Source organism: Sinohyriopsis cumingii, chromosome 6 (assembly GCF_028554795.1).
Source record: "Sinohyriopsis cumingii isolate HCF-2022 chromosome 6, ASM2855479v2, whole genome shotgun sequence".
Lineage (NCBI taxonomy): Eukaryota > Metazoa > Mollusca > Bivalvia > Unionida > Unionidae > Sinohyriopsis > Sinohyriopsis cumingii.
The window spans coordinates 159292728-159312052 of NC_142966.1; the positions used below are offsets into that span (position 1 = coordinate 159292728).

At 33.7% G+C, this 19325-nt stretch overlaps 1 protein-coding gene across 4 annotated transcripts in view; it reads left to right on the plus strand.

Annotated features, from left to right (window-relative positions):
- Positions 1–15169, plus strand: part of LOC149798377 (proteolipid protein DM beta-like) — a 220189-nt gene extending 205020 nt beyond the window's left edge. For all 4 annotated transcript variants that reach the window (XM_089963553.1, XM_089963551.1, XM_089963552.1 and 1 more), the window contains exons 5-7: positions 71–123; positions 1839–1904; positions 5562–15169. In XM_089963553.1, coding sequence (XP_089819679.1) covers positions 71–123; positions 1839–1904; positions 5562–5705 — 263 coding nt within the window. In that variant the 3' untranslated portion in view covers positions 5706–15169. The remainder of the gene's footprint in view (positions 1–70; positions 124–1838; positions 1905–5561) is intronic.
- The last annotated feature ends 4156 nt before the right edge of the window (positions 15170–19325 follow it).

Here is a 19325-nt window from a genome sequence, read left to right on the forward strand (position 1 = left end):
TTTGTTTTAGAAATTAGTTTAGACACATTGGCTTGCTTAGTAAGTAACCGTGTTATTCTTATACCTTCAGGTTTTTCATTCAGAGAATTGTGTGAACATGACTTTACAGCATTTACAGATAAGGTGAGATGGATTCAACAGAAGTTTTCATTGTAGTTCACCTGGCTGTAATGCCAGGCAAGCTTGTGGTATAGCCTTTGCATCCATCAGCAATCACTATTTTAAACTTCTCAAAAAAGCACAAGACCAGTTTTAACCAAATTTGACACAGATCATCCTGGAATGAAGGACTTAAAAAATTTGCACAAATGATGACATACTACCATCACATATGCTGAACATTACAGAAGCTAGCAGAAACCATTTAAATGAAGACATGTGAAAAAAATGCTAAACAATAGTTGATTAAATTTGATAGAAACAACCACCTCTAAAAGTATAACAATATTTAGATAACCTTATCTAGGGGCCCCGAGTGGCCGAGTGGTCTAAAGCACTATCCATCACGGATCACTGCCATCTCACCTCTGTCTGTGTGGGTTTGAGTCTCGGGCTCGGCCAGTGTGGATATGTGAGAAAGCTTGCCGGTAGCTTCTCATGGGTCAGTGGGTTCTTTCGGGGTTTTTTCCCGGGTTCTTCCTCCACCATTGATATTGGCCACCATGTATAGAGCCTATCTTGTGCTGAAAATGGCGTTAAACCCTATAACAACAACATAACCTTATCTATAAAAAAAACCCCACTGCCAAACAGATTTTGACCATTTAGACACAAAGCATCCTGGCATTGGGGTCTTTTAATACTGGACAAACAATGCTGATATGCCATCAGTTATTGACAAAATTACAGAAATGGAGAAATTCTGAAACACTTGTTTTAATAACATATGCAATTAACAGCATTAGTAATAATTTAAACTGGGTCCCTGGAGGCCAGGTAGTGTAAATGCTCGTCTTTAATGATCTCTGCATCACACCTCTATCCATGTGGGTTCAAGTCTTGGGATCAGCCAACATGGGTATGTGAGAAAGCTTGTTAGTAGCAAGGTTAGTGGTTCTTACTGGGCTTTCCCCGAGGTTCTTCCTCCATCAGTTATCCTTGCCACCATGTATAGCCTATCATATGCTGAAAAATGGCATTAAACCCAAAACAACAGTGATCTAAACAGACAGCTTCATAGTGTCCCAGACTTCATTTGGCTGTTAGGCAGATGTCAGCCAGGTGCGTGATCTTGAAAAGACTTAGACCTATTATTAATTTCTAATTATATGTAAAGCAATTGTACCAGGTAATTGATTTAATTATTTTATTGCTAGGTCCTGTGATTGCAAGATAATTTGTTAACTTTGACTTTATTGGCAATCATGTTTTACTTATGTTTATACAAAAATATCTTTTGGTATGTCTTGCACAATAGAATGATGCTTCAAAAGCACCGGTTATGGTTGTTCTTGACCTTCATCAGTATCACTTATTCTGGGAATCATTATCAATGAATAAAAATATCTAACTGATGGTATTCAGATCAATCATTTAGGAAGGAAATAATTTGAGAACTATATATATATATATATATATATATATATATATATATATATATATATATATATATATATATATGGCAGATTGTTTGCTAAGCTTCATTTGTCTGAGCCCTTGTATATATAATCATCAAAACTAAAATTTAATGTAAAACCTGGATTATGTATTTACCTAAAACTGAAATTCTTATGAATAATTAACTAACACAGGGAATTTTAAAGGTATTGATCTAAAAAGAAATGTCAGCTAGAGACGATCTATGCACTGATACAAGTTGTATGGTTTTAAAATTTCAGGGGAGGGAACTCCTGATATCCTACATTATTGCCTATGCATCGGCGGTTCTCATAGCAGCCAGTTTGGTAGGTATTCATTTGTCTTCTCTGCTTATGCTTATGGATATAAAGAAATTAAAAAAAATCAAGAGACAAAAGAACATAAAAGAGATGGAACAAAAATTTTGAGCATATCTGTAATTCATACATTGCACTGTAAAGTTTAAAATATTGATACAACTTGTCATCACTGAACATCTGCTTTCAGTCTATCCTTTTTTTAAAAAATCTTACCATTCTCACTTATAAGTCGAGTCCAACTGCAAACTGCACAGACCCAGATCTGCTGTCACATAATGCACCAGCAGATCTGGATCTGTGCAGTTTGGTATGAGTAATCAGTAGAATAAACAAGATAGACCCAGATCTGCAGGTACATTATGCTATGGCAGATCAGGATCTTTATTCATTGTAATTTGACTGGACTTATTGAACCATTAATTAAAGTATACAGTTTTACATCCTTCATTACAATGAATACTTAACCAATATTTTCTGACACCTGCCACCCCACCCCACCGCTTCTCCAGTGATATGATACATCAGAATAAACAACTTGGGACATTACCAAGCTAGGTTCACACATCTGTCATAATATATATTACAAACAAAACAAAAACAGCAAGGAGTAGTGTAAACAATAGGAAGAGACATGTAATACTATGCAAAAAATGCTAAGAAGGTAAACAAATATTGAATGCACCCTGCCATGCAAAAACAGTGATAGTCATAATTCTCTTTATACTGTTCAGCAACCAAGTTGATGGAATGTAGTTTCTCACTTATTACTGTGCTTGGCCAATAGCTGAATCACCATTCCATCTTGCTTAAAACATTTTACATTCTCAAAGTTGCCTTTTGCTACAATATTTACTTACTTACTGTCTGGAGTTTTACATGATTCCAATACCTTTCAAGTGTGTTTTTTTGTGTCTTCTGGTAAATGTAGGGAGACAGTTTCTTGTCATGGTTCACATATCTGTTGGTTAGGTGTACCAGATGTAACATTTGTTACTCTGAAGTAGGTGTGACTGTACCTCACTTGGCAATATGTCAGTTGTGTTTCTTCAGTAGCATCATCGTTTTTTTGTTCTTTGAATTTCAGTTTTACTTTCATTTTGGCCAGGTAATCTAAAGTGCATGCCTTTACCAGTCACTGTTTTCTCACCTCTGTCTGCATGGGTCTGTCTGTCTCATGTTCAGCGAATATGAGTATGTGAGAGAGCTTGCCAGTAGCTTCCTGTGGGTTGGTAGGTTTTCCTTGTATTTTCTCAGGTTATTCCTCCACCAGTTATACTGGTCATTATATATAGCATATCCTGTCATAGGCTGAAAAATGATGTTAAACCCATACAACAATGACATTAATTATTTTCTGATGTAAGCAGCTACATGTGTGATACTTTATTTATTGACATTCATTTTATCCTTAATTTTCGTCCATTTTATCAACAATTCTCAAAGAAAAAACATCAGGAGATGAGTTTGTTGGTCATTGATGAAAAAAGGAGGAAATGTATTAAAGATTTATTTTGATTACCAGTTTATTCTTTTAATATCATAAAGAATGACTTCCTTTCCATCAAGGCATGACAGTACCTCCAAAATGGTATTTAGCCATACAGTACATGGTGAAATCATGTGCAGTCTTTATTCATTTTTGGCTGATAATAATTGCAAACAAACCATATTTTCTATATACTTGCATGCAAGGCAAGTCTGCAAACAATATAGACCCTGATCTGCTCTTGCAAAATGCACTGGCAAATTAGAGTCTTTGTTGTTTGCTCTACTGTTCACTCTTAACAAACTCCAAATGTCTAGATCTGCCAGCAATTTGTTCATAAATAGATTACAGCTTTAAAAAACCCCATAAGAAATGCTTTTTCAGCCAGTATATAGTAAAAAAAACTAGTTTGTTCAACAGGGAGGTACTTATACAATACAAAAAGAAGGATATAAACTGAAGTTGGAATCAGTATGGGGAGGGATGTCAGAATGGAGTGGGAACAAATTATCGGTTATCAATTTTTTTTGTGAAAATTTTTGGTTTGAAAGAAAATTAGTATAATTTGAAGCAATCATTTTGAAAATTGCATGAACAATCTGTAGGTATTATTATTTAAAATTCTTGACTAAAACACATAACTAACACTTAGTTACTGTATCTTATAATAAAAACAGTGTATTAGACATTGAAGACAATTGTCAGATTACATAACATTATTTGTTAAAAAGGAATTATTATTTCCAGTGCACTGTTTAAGAGTACACTTATGTTTTTAAACTTTGCTGATTGAGTATTGATGCATGAATGGTCATTTCATATGAAATTCAGCCAATGATTAGAATAATTTCTATCTTTGGCAAGTCCTAGCAAAAAAGGATTATAATTTTTGATAGTGTATAGTAAATTTTACTTGATTACTGATGTCAGTTTAATTCAGGGCTTGAATATAACACTCAAATACTGGCAACATGTGACCTGTTTGTGGAAATATCAATTGCGATTTTGAGTTCTTCTATCATTTTACAAGTGATACATTTTCCAAAGATGTCTTGAAATAATTGGTTAAACTTTTTAAATTCAGCAATATATATATATATATATATATATATATATATATATATGCATAATTTGGAAACATTTATAATTCACTTCGCTTGGTGAAGATTTTGCTTTAACATGAGATAAGCTTTTTACTGTGTAACCTAAAAGTGTAACCATACATCTTCTAATACAGTGTGGCCTTGAGTACAAATATAATATTTTTGGTATAATGGAAAATATCTCTTTTAAGTTCAATCATTTTACACACAAAATATGGAAATTTGCTGCTGATATTGTCTTCATTTTGGTCAAATCAGTTTGATGACTTGCTTTGCTAGTATTTTTTTTTGTAAGATGGCTGATTGAAGGTATTTGCATCGTGTATTATTTTAATTACTCCTAAAAATGAAACAGCCATGTCTCAGATACATTCTTGTGGTTGATTGTTCATGAGCCTTACAGTATCCAAGTATCTATAAATCAGACTAAAGTTATAAACAAGAAAACAATTCAGATGTATGTATTTTTTTTAAAATTCTCTTTTTCATAATGATAATAAAATTTACCACTCAAACTCATGGATTACAGTGTGGGTAATAACATTAAAACTGGCAAAAACAAATCAAGTAGAAATAAAATTGTGCATTTTTCTCTACTGCATGTAGTAAAATCAGTTACATTCCAACCCAATTGTTACTACTTGATGAAATGTGATTGTCTTATTTAATAAACTGAACAAAAAAATGAAAGTGTTTTGAATTTTGAAATATAACCAAATACAAGGTCCTTTGTTAAACATTATGCAAACATTTATCACTAGTCAGATAGAATTAATATGTAATGTTACATCAGTTATGCCATACTGATTTATTATTATTATTATTATTATTATTATTATTATTATTGCACAGCAGATAAAGAGCATGATCTTTTCTCTGCAGTAATCATTATTTTGACAGCCAGATGAAAGAATTATTACAGCCATTTACTTGTTGATAATAAGATTAATATTTAGCTGCTGCATTGGAACATATTTATTGGAAGATATTAAGTCAGTTGATTAATGCCTTTTTGTTTCCCTCTTGCAATATTCTTATATGTATCTGAAATATACTGTTAATCTTTTTGTACAGATTCATTTCCTGATCAACATCAGTGCAAATATCACCCATCTGCGGGACACAAGATTTGTGACACTACATGCATATGAAGAGGAGAATGAAGAAGTCCGCAACTCAGCAAGCAAGCCCTCCAATCTGGCGGACACCACGATGTAATATCAGCATCGATGTTTATTCTTGATGCTGAGGATGACTGCATCTTAGGAAGAAAAATGAAATGAAAAGTGTATTGATTAGGAAATCACTTCCATTCAAAGGTGTATTGATTAGGAAATTACATTATAATTATTTCCATTTTTGGAAGATGGGAACGGAAACAAAACTCTGACGATGAGAAGAGAATATATTGGGTGTGTGCTGTGGAGATATAAGGCATGTTACATGATTGTGCTACAGTAATCAGCATTTGAATGTGGTTTACCAGTAATACACTTAGGCTTTTAATTTTTACCTGCTTCTGATAAATCCATTTTAGGAAAGAAATACTTAAATTCATCACTATATTATGCGAATTTAAATCGTATTTTAGGCAAATGAATTCCATACTTAAACCTGAAAGGAACTTCAGTAAATATTCAAAAAAAAACCACTGTGAATACATAAATATGTCACCCCATCCCCATAATTTAAAAAAAATTTTTTTAAATATTTATCAGCCCTGGAAAGTGTATTGATTGAAACAAAATTAGACCGTTTTGAAAATGAGCTGCTCTTCATATTTCATGTCAAGACTCAAGTTTTGAGAAATTTTGAAATTGAGGATATCGGTTGTGTGTTCTTTCTTTGACATGGGACACTTACTGCATGTCTTCTTGAAAGTATTGTGCAATCACAGTGATCTTTTTGTTTTGTAGTCAAGAATTAAGACACTTTGAGGAAAACAGACTGGTTTGCACACTTCGTATTCTCACTTATTAATGAAGTCCAACAGCAAACAACATAGATGTTGATCTGCCATCACATAATGCATTGGCAGATTAGGGTCAGTATTTGTTCTTCTGATCACTCATAATTTGGGTCTATGCAGTTTGTAGTTGGACACAACTTGTAAGTGAGTATATTATTGTAAGTTGTTTAAGAATCTCGCATTTTCAGCAATTTATGAAGATTCTGTTGAATATCTCACATTTTTAGACATTGTTTCCAGCATACAGGATAATGCTACGATGCTACTAATGGGACTTGTGCATTTATTGAGATTACCCTCATGGACAACCAAAGTGTTCAGAGTTGGGAGATTCCGCATGTAAAGTCATTTAAAGTCATTGTGCGTGTATATTATATATATAATTCATCAGAATTGAGTAATATATCCCTACTTTATTGTTTTATTCCTTATTGTATTGAGTGGATTTCTGTAATATGGTCAGTTTTGCAAAAATTGAACATGATTGTTTTGTGTGTGGTTTTGCTGTCCAGTTTGTTTGAAATAATGATTGTTTTGTGACTGGTTTTGCTGTCCAATTTGTTTGAGATTAACAATGATCTTGGACTGCAGTGCACGTTTCATCGCTAGGTCAGTCTTACAGATGTGTTATTGTGCATAGGTATTGTATATGGATATAAAGAAATTGTTTATATCTCACTTTATTAACAATATTGTTTACATAAAAACGATACCAGATTGTTTAGATACAAAAATATGTTTAAAGTAAGATGCACCTACCTGGAAAGCATGCAGGACAGTGACATGAAAGTGTCAGAAGGAATACAGTATGGATTTATAACTGATTTCCTCTTGCGTGAATATTTATGAAGTGACTATAAATAGATTTGTTCACTTTATTTTCCTTGTTCAGTTTCCCAAATTTGTGTAATATTTGTACTCTTGATTTGCATTCCCATTTCTCTTTTTAAATATTTTGCAATCTGGCATTTATCTCATTCTCTGTGTGTGTGTGTGTGTGTGTGTGTGTGTGTAAGAATACTTTTTATGTATAGGAATGATTTATGTGTGCCCAGCATGTGCTCTAAAATATTTTTTATATTATTATTGTATCATGCTTCTAATTACAAAGTTTGCTGCTTAATTGGTATCTAGTCAGTGTAGATTAGTTTCACATATGAATGAGTTTGTCGGTTATGTACTAATAATGTCTAGTTTTATATATTAATATGTTTTTTTAAATTCACCTTACAAATTGTAGTATTTGCACACCTTGCCATTTGTTTGTACCCCCTTATCGATTTTAAAAATAAAAATCATCAAGGATATAAAAAATGCACAAAATTAATCATTTCATTCATCAGTTTATAATTTCTAGCCTGATTGTCTCCATGGGGACTCTAACGCTGTCAACTTTTTGGTGTTTCAAACCAGATGGAAGCTCTCGATGTAAACAAGCACACTGACTGATCACTGTCATTTTCTTGTTTCTTAAACAGACCATTTCAATAAAATCTATGTCATCTGTGTCTAATAGCTGGAATGTTTGCTTTAAATATTTCCAAAAAATTGAATAAATAAAAAGGACAAACTAATGTAATCATGTGTTCAGAACGATGTGAATTTATGAAATTACTGCAGTTATCAAATATGGTGAACTACATCACATCTGTTGCTTAAAAACATAGACTCACCCTTGCAAATATGGGGAACTACATTACATCTGTTGCTTAAAAACATAGACTCACCCTTGCAACTATGGCAATCATGTTACTAAATAAACTCCTGTTTGATTTAAAATGCCAACAGTTGACATTGTTTGGGACCCACTGGCAACAATCAGCTTAACAATTATAAACTGATGAATGAAATGACTGTTTGTACATCTATTATATCCTTGATACATTTTATTTTTAAAATTGGTAGTGAGTACAAACAAATGGGAAGATATGCATATAAAATGGTCATACATCCATTAAGCACCTTAGCACGAATTTGGTGGTATCCATTGTGCAGTGGCAGAAGCAGAATTGTTAGCTCACAGGGACTATTTTAGGATGTGCAGGAATTCACACTAATTTCTCAAGTGTGGTACCAAAATTCAACAGAATTCATGAAAATAATGCATAATGTTTCCAAGCCTGACCTTTATCTCTTTGTTTACTTGTTCCTATATTTAAACAATTACACCTTACACTTTCTTCAAATGGAGTTGAGTTGCTCCAACATTTTCAGTTCAAGAATGGACATTGGCTTACCTCAGTTGCATAGCTAGACTTTTTTTGTCATATGCAAGTATAAAATGATGCAGGCATTTCCCTCACCATTAGTGACGAGAGATGGAGGGGGTTACTCGCTCCTGCTAATGGGATTCAGGGTGGTTGCATGTTTTCAATGTAAAGATTGGTCATGCAATCATGAAGTGACTTTTTTCATATCAAGGTTGATTGCAGTACTAAGAAGTAATGAAAATAATTGGTTTGAAATGCATGTTTTTTTCTTGTCAAAATTTTTGTACACAGATGCATATCTACTTATAGGCAGCTACGTGCCTGTACCTGGCCATTAGGTCAATTGGGCTTACAATATGGTCCAGCAGTTGGTATGCATTATCTCTCATGTAATCAGTCCATATATATTCAGGGTGGTTCTCATACATACCTGTCAAATTTTCAAAAGCCAAGTAGGGAGGTTGAATAAAAAAATTGGGAGATTGAGACATAGACTTGGGGGGGTGGGGTGTCTTAGCATTTTTTAAGCCTCATTTTCACTCGAGTTTGACCAATCTTCCAGGTCCATTATGCGTGAAATTCTCAATGGATGTGCTGTTTCTCCCTATGACATGCCTTATTTTCCCCCATAACATGCCCTATTTTCATATTCTGGTCAGCTGTTGCCAAACTGCACAATAGCTAAAGGTTAGACTTATGTAAACAGCAAGAAAGCCAGTGTAACTAATTAACCATTAATCCTTATTGATGCAGTTATGAAAAAGACTGGCCCTCCAATATAATTCAAAGAAATCATGTTCTACAGTGTGTTATTTAAGCATCAGCAATTGATTGGCAAATAAAGGATGCCCTGTTTTGTTGCAACTAAAGGAGCCTAAATATGCAGTCTCACAGTACTGTACATGTGGCAACTATTTTCTTGTCATTGTGTATCCCACAGTATTTCCTTATTGTCAGCTTGCAAGGCACTTAAAATTGTTTACTATAAAAGATGTTTAATCTAAATTAGGTTTTTGCAGGCACAAGCTGCGTGAGATGTATTTTCATTCATTCTTTTAATTTAATGATGGTAATTAACGTTTGTATATGCAGTACAGTATTTACTTGTTTAAGTTTCTTTGGTGAAAATGGACCTACAGTATATGGAACTATAGCATTCACAGTGATCTGGGATTGAAATTAATTACCAACAGTTTTATTGTTGTGGTTTATTTTTTGTTCTAGTTGTTATCTGAGTTTTGTATTATTGTACAGGTAAAAAAAAATCGTAAATTTACATGAATAACATCTAAATTTAACATTCTGTTTAGTGAAGAAGCAAATTCTTTATAGTGTGTTAATTATTTTGTCACAACAATATTCAACAGGTGGTAAAATAGAACATTACTTCTGTGGATTGCATACAGTATGTCCATTTATGTTGGACTTTTTTTTAAGGAGAAATGAAAATTCAGAGACGCAATGTCAAGACTTCTCTTCAAAAATCGGGATATATTATGAAATCTGGATGAAGGCATGGAATGATCCCAAAAATTGGGATTTTTTTTTCTCACAGCATGGGAGTTGACAGGTATGTCCCATACACAACTCTGTGGCTTCTATATTAACCAAAATGGAAAACCTATGCCAGTATTTATCAAAGTTGATGGGAGTGTTTTTTAGGACATGCACTATCAAAATTTTGTTCATGGTGGTCTGTTAGCAATGATGTGGCTTCCATAGCAAACGTATCAAAAACCAATTTTAACTTTTTCATAATGGCCAAGCCAATTTTAGTCAAACTTGGCATTTTTATAACTTTAAATATGCTGTGTCAAAGTTTGTCCAGGATGGCTTCATTAGAACAGTGGTTCCCTAACTCCTGGGTCATGACCCAAATCGGCATTGCGAAGATATTTTGTAGGGTTGTGGAGGGTCACTAGGATATTTTTTAGGGTGGTGAAATTTATCAAAATGTGGAAACGGAGTCATTGGGCTCAGAAAAATATGTTTTATGGTTGCAGCCAAAAAAAGGTTGTGAATCACTGCTTTAGAAGATGGCGTAGCTTAAATAGCCACCAAGTGGAAAATCTACTAATGATACTTAATTCCCATAACGTATGGATATTCTTTCTTATATTAATAAAATGTTATCATAGAATGACCCAGCTGCCATGTGATATGCAGAGTCCAAGACTTTCAGATTCATATGAACGCTGCCAATTCACCATCTAGTCCTGCTGAAGTTACTCATAGTTCTAACAAATAGCTGGAAATTAGTTTTGATGTGGGTGTCTTCCAACTCAAGACACTTACCTTGCTACCAGAATTGCCTCTTAGACAAATGTATGCCTGACGCACAGTGTGAGGCCCACCTAGAGCCTGTTGTTTTTACAGGGTTTTATTTCGAGAAGCAGGTGCTTTGATTGGTTAAAATGGCTATCTTTCTGTTTTCTTTCTGTTTTTCAGTCAAATTTTACTAAGATTTGAGTGGAGGACTGAGTTAACGCCCCCCAACCCCATCACAAGTTGTCATTGTCAGCAATGTAATTGACAACACAATCACAAGTAATTAATGTGAAGAAAATGTCTTAGCTCAGTAATTTGCTAACAAGACTTATCTAGCTGCTTTTGGTTTGGTGTTTTGTGGCACAGCAACACAAGTGCCTTGCCCAAGGACACACCGTGGTAGCTGAACCGGATTATAACTTTCTTAGTGATATAAATTGAAAAGATCAACATTGTTTTATCAGTATAAACTGGTGCATTATAACTATCATTTCACCAAACATATTTAATAAGTTACATGCACAGTGACCCATTTCATGGAAGATTTTTACATCTTCAAGACACTGAATAGATATATTAAAGTATTAACATAGTATTAACATCAAAAGCTAAATTTATTAGATTAATGGCTTTGACTAACAAATGATTGGCAAAAACAAAAATTATAGTTCCACTGTGGTTGTGAATGACCCCCTTTCTTCTTTCCTGGATTTCTCTGCTTTACCACCATCTTATTCCAATAGCAGATTACTTGCACTTACTTTATGTAGTCTCTGTAATTACTTGTGCCTTACTTATACTTTATATAGTGTCGGTAATTACTTACACCTTCCTAACACTTTATATAGTCTTTGTAATTACTTGTGCATTACTAACACTTTATATGGTCTCTAATTTTTCTTCCTTTAGTACTTAGTAATGCAAAATTGGCAATATTTTCAGTAAGATTATCTTAGTATTTTGTGAGAGGTGCTGGATTTGTTGTGTGTGCTGTCATACCATCTTTTCTAATTAACAGCTGTACCCATTTTTGTCATTATGCCATGGATGATAAATAATTGGATATGAAAATTAAGAACTTGATGCAATTACCTTGTGTATTAATAAAAAAGAGTTATGAAAACAAAAGACATGGTACTATGTACACTTGCTTATGATTCTGGTCCAACTACAAGCAACATAGACCCTGATCTGCCATTGTTAAATTAATTACTCCTAAAAAAACATAAACCCAGATCTGCCATTGTTAAACTAATTACTCATAAAAATAATTAACCCAGATCTGCCATTGTTAAACTAATTACTCCTAAAAATACATAAAGCCAGATCTGCCATTGTTAAACTAATTACTCCTTAAAAAAACATAAACCCAGATCTGCCATTTCATTATGTGACTGCAAATCTGGGTTGTTGCAGTTTGCAGATAGACTTTTAAGCAACTATAGATGGTACATTAATTTTACTAAATACAATAAGGGGTCTTATTTGGCTAATTGGTCTAAGGCACTCGCCTTTACAGATAACTGACCTCTCACCTCTGTCTGATTAGATTTTGAGTCCCAGACTCAGTCAGTGTGTGTTTATGAGAAAGCTTACCAATAGCGTCCCATGAGTTGGTGGTTCTTACTTGGAATTTTCTGGGTTCATCCTAAACACTACCTATCATGTGCTGAAAAGTGGCATTAAACCAAAAACAGCAATAACAAAGAATAATAAATACCAGTAGTATTGTGATTCTCAGCATTTTTATAAGTTGTTTTGGACAGGTAAATTTTTTTCATACTTATACAGTTTGCATATTGCATCTGAGCAAATAATGGAACTTATGAAAAAATTTTTATGTAATTTACAATATATATCTTTTGTGCAAGTAAATAAATATATGCTTCTAGTCTTTGTTATGTGATGTTGAATCTATATTGCTTTTTACATTTAAGATATATGCTTTTACTGAGAGAATTAATGCCAAGTTTGAGAATTTATATATTAATAATTGTCAGTTATAGTCAGAAAGGCTTTCGTTATCTATTTTATATGCCTTTTATACCACAGTAACATTATTGTGCTAGGTATATATTAATATATACAAATAAAAAAAAAACAAAAATGTGTTGTATCTTGTGCAAATTTATTTAGAAACCAAAAATAGAAAGACATGTCTTAGTGCCTATACTCACATACAAGTCCAACTGTAAACTGCACAGATCCAGATCTACCATCACATATTGCATCAGCAGATCTGGGTTTATGCATTTTGTTTAAAATAATCACTAGAACAAAGAGTATAGACCCTGATCTGCTTGCGCATTATGCAACAGCAGATAAGAATTTATGTTTTTAGTTGAACTTGATATGTGAGTAAATAATGTACAACTGTTCACATTATACTATTTGATACTTTACAATGAAAACTACTACATATAATTTTTAATATCTAATGTTTCATGCTGTCAGTAAAATTGTTTTTTTTTTATCCTCCTTGTTTTGGTTCAGATACTTGTTTCTTATTAAAATGTAACAGATTTTACCTACCTAAAGAGTTTTTGTGCTTAATTATAATTTTATATGTACTTCCCCAAAGAAGTATACAAATTACAGACAAGACAGTAATAATTCACTCAGAAAATTCTGCAAGGTATTTAGCTTGTCCTACGCAAGTTATTCAGATGGTTGAGACTCCCCAGCATAAAACAGATGCTATTGGAAACAGATTTATGAAGAAGAAATAAATTTCTTCACTGTGAACTTAGCAATGCACACATTTGTTGCTCAGCTTGCACACTTTTTAAATTGTAAGGTCACTAAATGTCAAGGCTGCAATGTTTACACATGACTTAGTGTAGTTTAGTGCCTGTAAACATTTGCAATATTAGTAACCATGGAGGGGCCCCAAGTGGCCGAGTGGTCTGAAGTGCTCTCCATTATGGATCACTGCCATCTCACCTCTGTCTGCATGGGTTTGAGTCTCGGATTCGGCCAATCTGTGTATGTGAGAAAGCTTGCCAGTAGCTTCTAGAGGGTTGGTGGTACTTTCTGGGGATTTCCCGGTTCTTCCTCCACCATTAATACTGGCTGCCATGTATAGCCTATCTTGTGCTGAAAAATGGCGTTAAATCCAACAACAACAACAGTAACCATGGAAATGAACTTGCATATGGCTGTCAGTGACAGATGAATTACCAATACATACATTTGCCTTGAATGGGAATCGGCTTTAAAAATAAGGACTAATGGTGTTATTATAGCAGGCACTCTTACATAAGTTAAATTCCTAGTCTGAGATCTCCCCCACCATGTGGTGTGTCGGTTGTACTATTTATTTTTTCAACATGTGCATATATGTAGCTGTAGAAAACAATATCCTAAGGATGTTATACCAACAGGGCATTTTTTCACAAACTGAATCCTCTCATAATAAGAGAGTCAAATGATGTCCGACTATGAAACAGTCGTAAGCTGAGAGAGATATGGAATGCACATTATTAATGACTTTCATATAAATAGCAGTTAGCTGTGAGCATAACATTCAGGTCAAGGTTGAGCTTGGAACTGCTTTGATTTAAATTGCATTGTTTTTGGCTATTGCATACCATGGAGATGTTTAGAAATTTTGCTAAATATTGCAACCGGAGTGTGCAGCAACCTGACTATATATATACACCTAGTGATTCCTTGCAGTATATGCTATAAAGATAATTGCTACTGCAGTTATTTCTCTTCTTTTCATATTGGTTTAGTATACATTGTTAGTAGATATGACATTTCATCTGATACTTTTCAAAGTTACTGGGTATTTGTTTACAAAAGAACTGTTTGATGTTTTAATAGATGTTATGTTTTTGTCCTTTTTGTGAACAAAATATATAAAACTGTGTATATTTGTTTATTAGTAGAGTCCAGATTTATAACATAAAAATAGTCTAACGTGTCTTGCCGTATATACTTGCATGTGAGTCAAGTCCAACTGTTAACTGGACAGACCCATATCTGCCATATTATACTTTACTGGCAGATCTTATGGTTTGTATAGAGTGACAAGTAGTGACAAGTGAATAGACAACATAGACCCTGAGCCTCTGGTGCATTTTGCAGTGGTTCATCTGGGTTGACAGTGTTTACAGTTGAACTAGACTTGTACACAAATATATAGAGTATGTCCTCTCTAACTTTTTTAGAATGAAAGAAAATTATTTGTAAACTTGTACTAATTTTTGGATAAAATAATTTATAAAGTCTCTTAGCATGCTTTCATTTGTTGAGACCCATTACTGAGAAAGTAATTAACACTATGTTGGCAACATCGTGTTGAATAAGTTGCTCCCTTAGCAACCATTAGTGGTTCAGTGATCAGACACAAATTAACTTAGATATATTTTAAATGCAATTTCAGCTTTACTTTCTTTATAAAAAACAATATTTGTGCATTAATTGATGCATACTTAGTAAATGTTTGACATCCTTGATGTATCAGCACTTATAAAATACAGTGTGGTAGTTATTGTAAACAGCTTTTTGCACATGCTAAATGTAAAATATTTACCCCAAAAAATAATTTGTAAGACATTCATTTAAGCCGAAAAATGTATGTAAGTTTGCCATTAATTATGTTTCATGATTAGAGAAAATATATAGATTTGTTATTTGTTGTTGAAAATCAATCTTGTACTTTTAAGTTTTTTATATATAAAATATTCATGAAGTTGACGTTTTATATAGCCATCTAAAGTTTAGCATATTATGTACTGATGTCTGTCCATCTGTATGTCTGTTCACCCATTAAGACTTGGTTGTCTAGTCCATAATGTTGTAACAGTTGGAGAGATTTTCATTCAGATATCATGCACTATTATATGTATCGTGCCTAGACTACTTCCCCAAGGTGACAGCAAGGAAAATGTAATTCTGTGACTTGTCTGGAGTATAACTTTTGAACCACTTAAGATACTTTAAAAACATTGCTCAGGTACAGTCTAACCTATCCTGATGGTCACCATTACTTAGCAGTCGCCTGTTCATAATGGCCATTCTAATTTCCCCCAACAAATTTCCTATATAAATGTTCTATTTGTATTGGTCACCTGCCTTCAGGGGTCAGTAGACAAGTGTTTCCTAACCAAAATATTGTTTCTCCCTGCCTTAAGCAGTCACTGGTGCATATGTACTGCAATGACTGCTCGGTCTTTTGGTTCATAAGGAAGGCATTGTTTAGATATCGGAAAATCGGAATTGATATGGAAACATTTCTCATCTCGCTTTATTCACCGTTTTCGTCACATTGATAGTGTAACTCAATGGTGTCGATATGTCAAATTCACAAGCAAGGCAGTTTTATTGTTATGGTTGAGTGTTGAATCATTTCATTTGCTGTAAGGTGAAAAAAGTAGTTATTGCAGCGGAAATGAAAGTCACTTTTTCATGTCATTGTGACTGGTATAGTTAGATATCTTCATCTGTTTGCCTCTGAATTCAAGCTATGTACGAAAATTTCATATTGGAGAAGAGATATGAATTAGCTCCCTTTGCATTCCCTCTGGGGTCATTCAGTATTCAAAACTGGTCAGTAAATGCTGTTGGAGTTTCATTTCATGGGTTACAAACAAAGAATAACCACATATGGCTTGTTTTAGTTCTCTATTCTTCATAGGTATTGTCACATAAGCAGACCGTCATTTGAGATTGGTGAGGTGAGCGATCCAGATATTGTTTTTGAAGCATGAATGAACTAATATCAGTGGAGATTTTAAGTTGGTGATGATTTTATTTGTATAATGGATTAAACTGGGCAGGACAAAGTAATCTTGCATGGAACTTGGGAGAGAACAGCATATAGGTATAATTTATGAATTTGTTGTACAGTGCTTATCAGACAATCTTGATAACGTGCTAATAACGATATTCAGTCCATGGTTTTTGTTCAGAAACCAATTTTAAAAGCAAAACTGTGTACCGTGGTTACCTGTGTGCAAGGGACAGTTTTGATTATTCCCATGTATGGCTGCTGGTGACAGGTTTGACTGTATATAGCATAACTAGATGGTGTGTTACATACTATGGCCATGTCACCTAACCCAAGATCAAGGTCACAGCAAGGGAAAATGTACTTATGTGACTTTTATCCTTGTCTGGAGTGTAACTTTTGAACAACTGAAGAGATATTAATGAAACTTTGCATAATTATATATCATTTCCAGACTCTGTTTCTCTGCTATTCAGTCATACCCCCTTTTCCATAAGGGCAGGGTTATAGTGGCATGTTTCTTGATCACTTTTTAACTCATACAGACACTTTGATGAAACATCACCCAGTCCATGCCACATCATACTGTGGTCAAGTCCCTAGCTCAGAGGTCAAGGTCATTAGTTGGAAGAAAGGTCATGGTATTGGCATGTCATATGCCACTGGTGGTGCTCTGCCTTGATCTTAATGTGGTCTCATTTTACAGGGTTCCCATGCTGATGGGAAATCTGGAAAAAGTCAGGAGAAATGATTTTAAAAAATTCCTGACTGTGAAAAGTCCTTGAATTTTGCAAATATTGACAAAAGTCAGGAAAAACCCAGGAATTTTCCTCCACAACTTGATGCTTGACATTTTTTTACGTAATTGAATCATAACTGAACTAGTCGTGAGTTACATTTAACAAGTTCTAACCAGAATATTAGGAGGTTGCAGTATGGATCATTTGGGTGCTTGCCATAAATATATTTGTTGAGACAATCCAAACGCTCAGTGGATTAGATTCGTCTAGTAGACTTTTTGTTTCACAAACAGTTCGACATCCATATCTTTTTTATATGGAAGGTATGAAGACCAGTCTAGCATCACAAGAGGAGGACATGGTGGCATCAAAGCATGGGCTAGCAAACTTAAAGGTTGTTAATTCAAGTTATACCTGCATAAAATCGATATGAAAATTATTTATTTTCTCAGAGATTACGAGTATTAAAATTGTTATATCTTTAATCTGCTGAAAGATGATTAAGATGAGAACTTAATGCATTGATGAAATATGAGCTGGTACTAGCGATTTCGATTGCTAGTTGCACGAGCACACAGAATCTCACAACCGTCATTTTCAGGTACTGTAGAAAAAAGTCATATACTAGTTGTAACAAAAATACAAAAATGAAGGAGCACAAAATTCTCTATATTTATTCCGAGACCTACTGCTGGAGTTTTGTTGTATCACGTGACTACCATGTTGATGTGCTCTCTCATACAGGGAGCATACAAAGAAGCGAACCAGACTACTCTGCTTGATGAATCAGACTGGCCAAGTTTCTTGTAGTTGTTGTTGTTGAAATAAATATTTTGAGAATTATATGTTCTTTCTGGTTTTTACAAAAGATATCCGACTTTCATTTAACATAATTGAAATTTTGGACAACGACATTAAAATGGAGTGTGTTGTTGATATCACATGACTATTGGACTACCAATTTTGTTGTTTGAGAGTTGTGAAGTCATGTGACTATTAACACAAATGGCGAGTACCAGGTCAGCTTTCATCCATGCCGAGTTTGTCTAGTCTCTCAGCAGATTAAAGACAAAGAATATAATACTTGCCATTTGTGAGAAAAGAAGTAATTTTCCTATCAATTGCATGTTGGTATAAGTTGATTTAACATAGTTTAAATTTGCTAGGCCTGCTGGTAAGCTATCTTATGTGGTGGCAGATTCCAAATTTTTTATATGTAATTGCTGTGAACCCACACTCCATCCTAAATGTCCTAATGTGAAAAATGGGCTTTGGAATATTCGGAGGAAACCCGGATTAGAAAAATGTTCAATCTCTGAACTGAACTTTGGTGCCAAACTATTACACATTGACATGTAGCTTGAAGCATTGGATTCAGATCATAAATATAATGCAGGAGAAATGGGAAATTGTTGTCCTTTTTATTATATATTAAGAAACAATAAGAGTCCATCTATCAATACAGGTTTTGGGACTGGTTTATTGAACTACAAGAAGACAAGTTGATTTTACAGAAAATTCAGCCCTTGTTTATTCAGCAATATATAATTTTGAAGGTCTTTTGTCAAAATTGAAATCAACCCTTTTGTAAATGTCTTTAAATGATGGAATTTTTAACCAAATCATCTTAATGAGTTTAGGTTGGTTGAAAAATCTAATTTTAAGATTTTATTGGCACACATACATTCAGGGTTAAACTTCTTTCATTACAAGATAAGATTCTAATGCTTTGCATTTATTGGTTTTTTTTCATACTGTGATAGAAAATGTTTACTTTATATAACATGCACATATATTGCTCTAGAATTCTTTAGAATTAAAGGTTTGAAAGGAAACAAAAGAATTTATGCTCATTATGTTGTTTCCACTGAGCAACATAATGCAGGTCAGCAAAATAAAGTTAGGATTTTTATT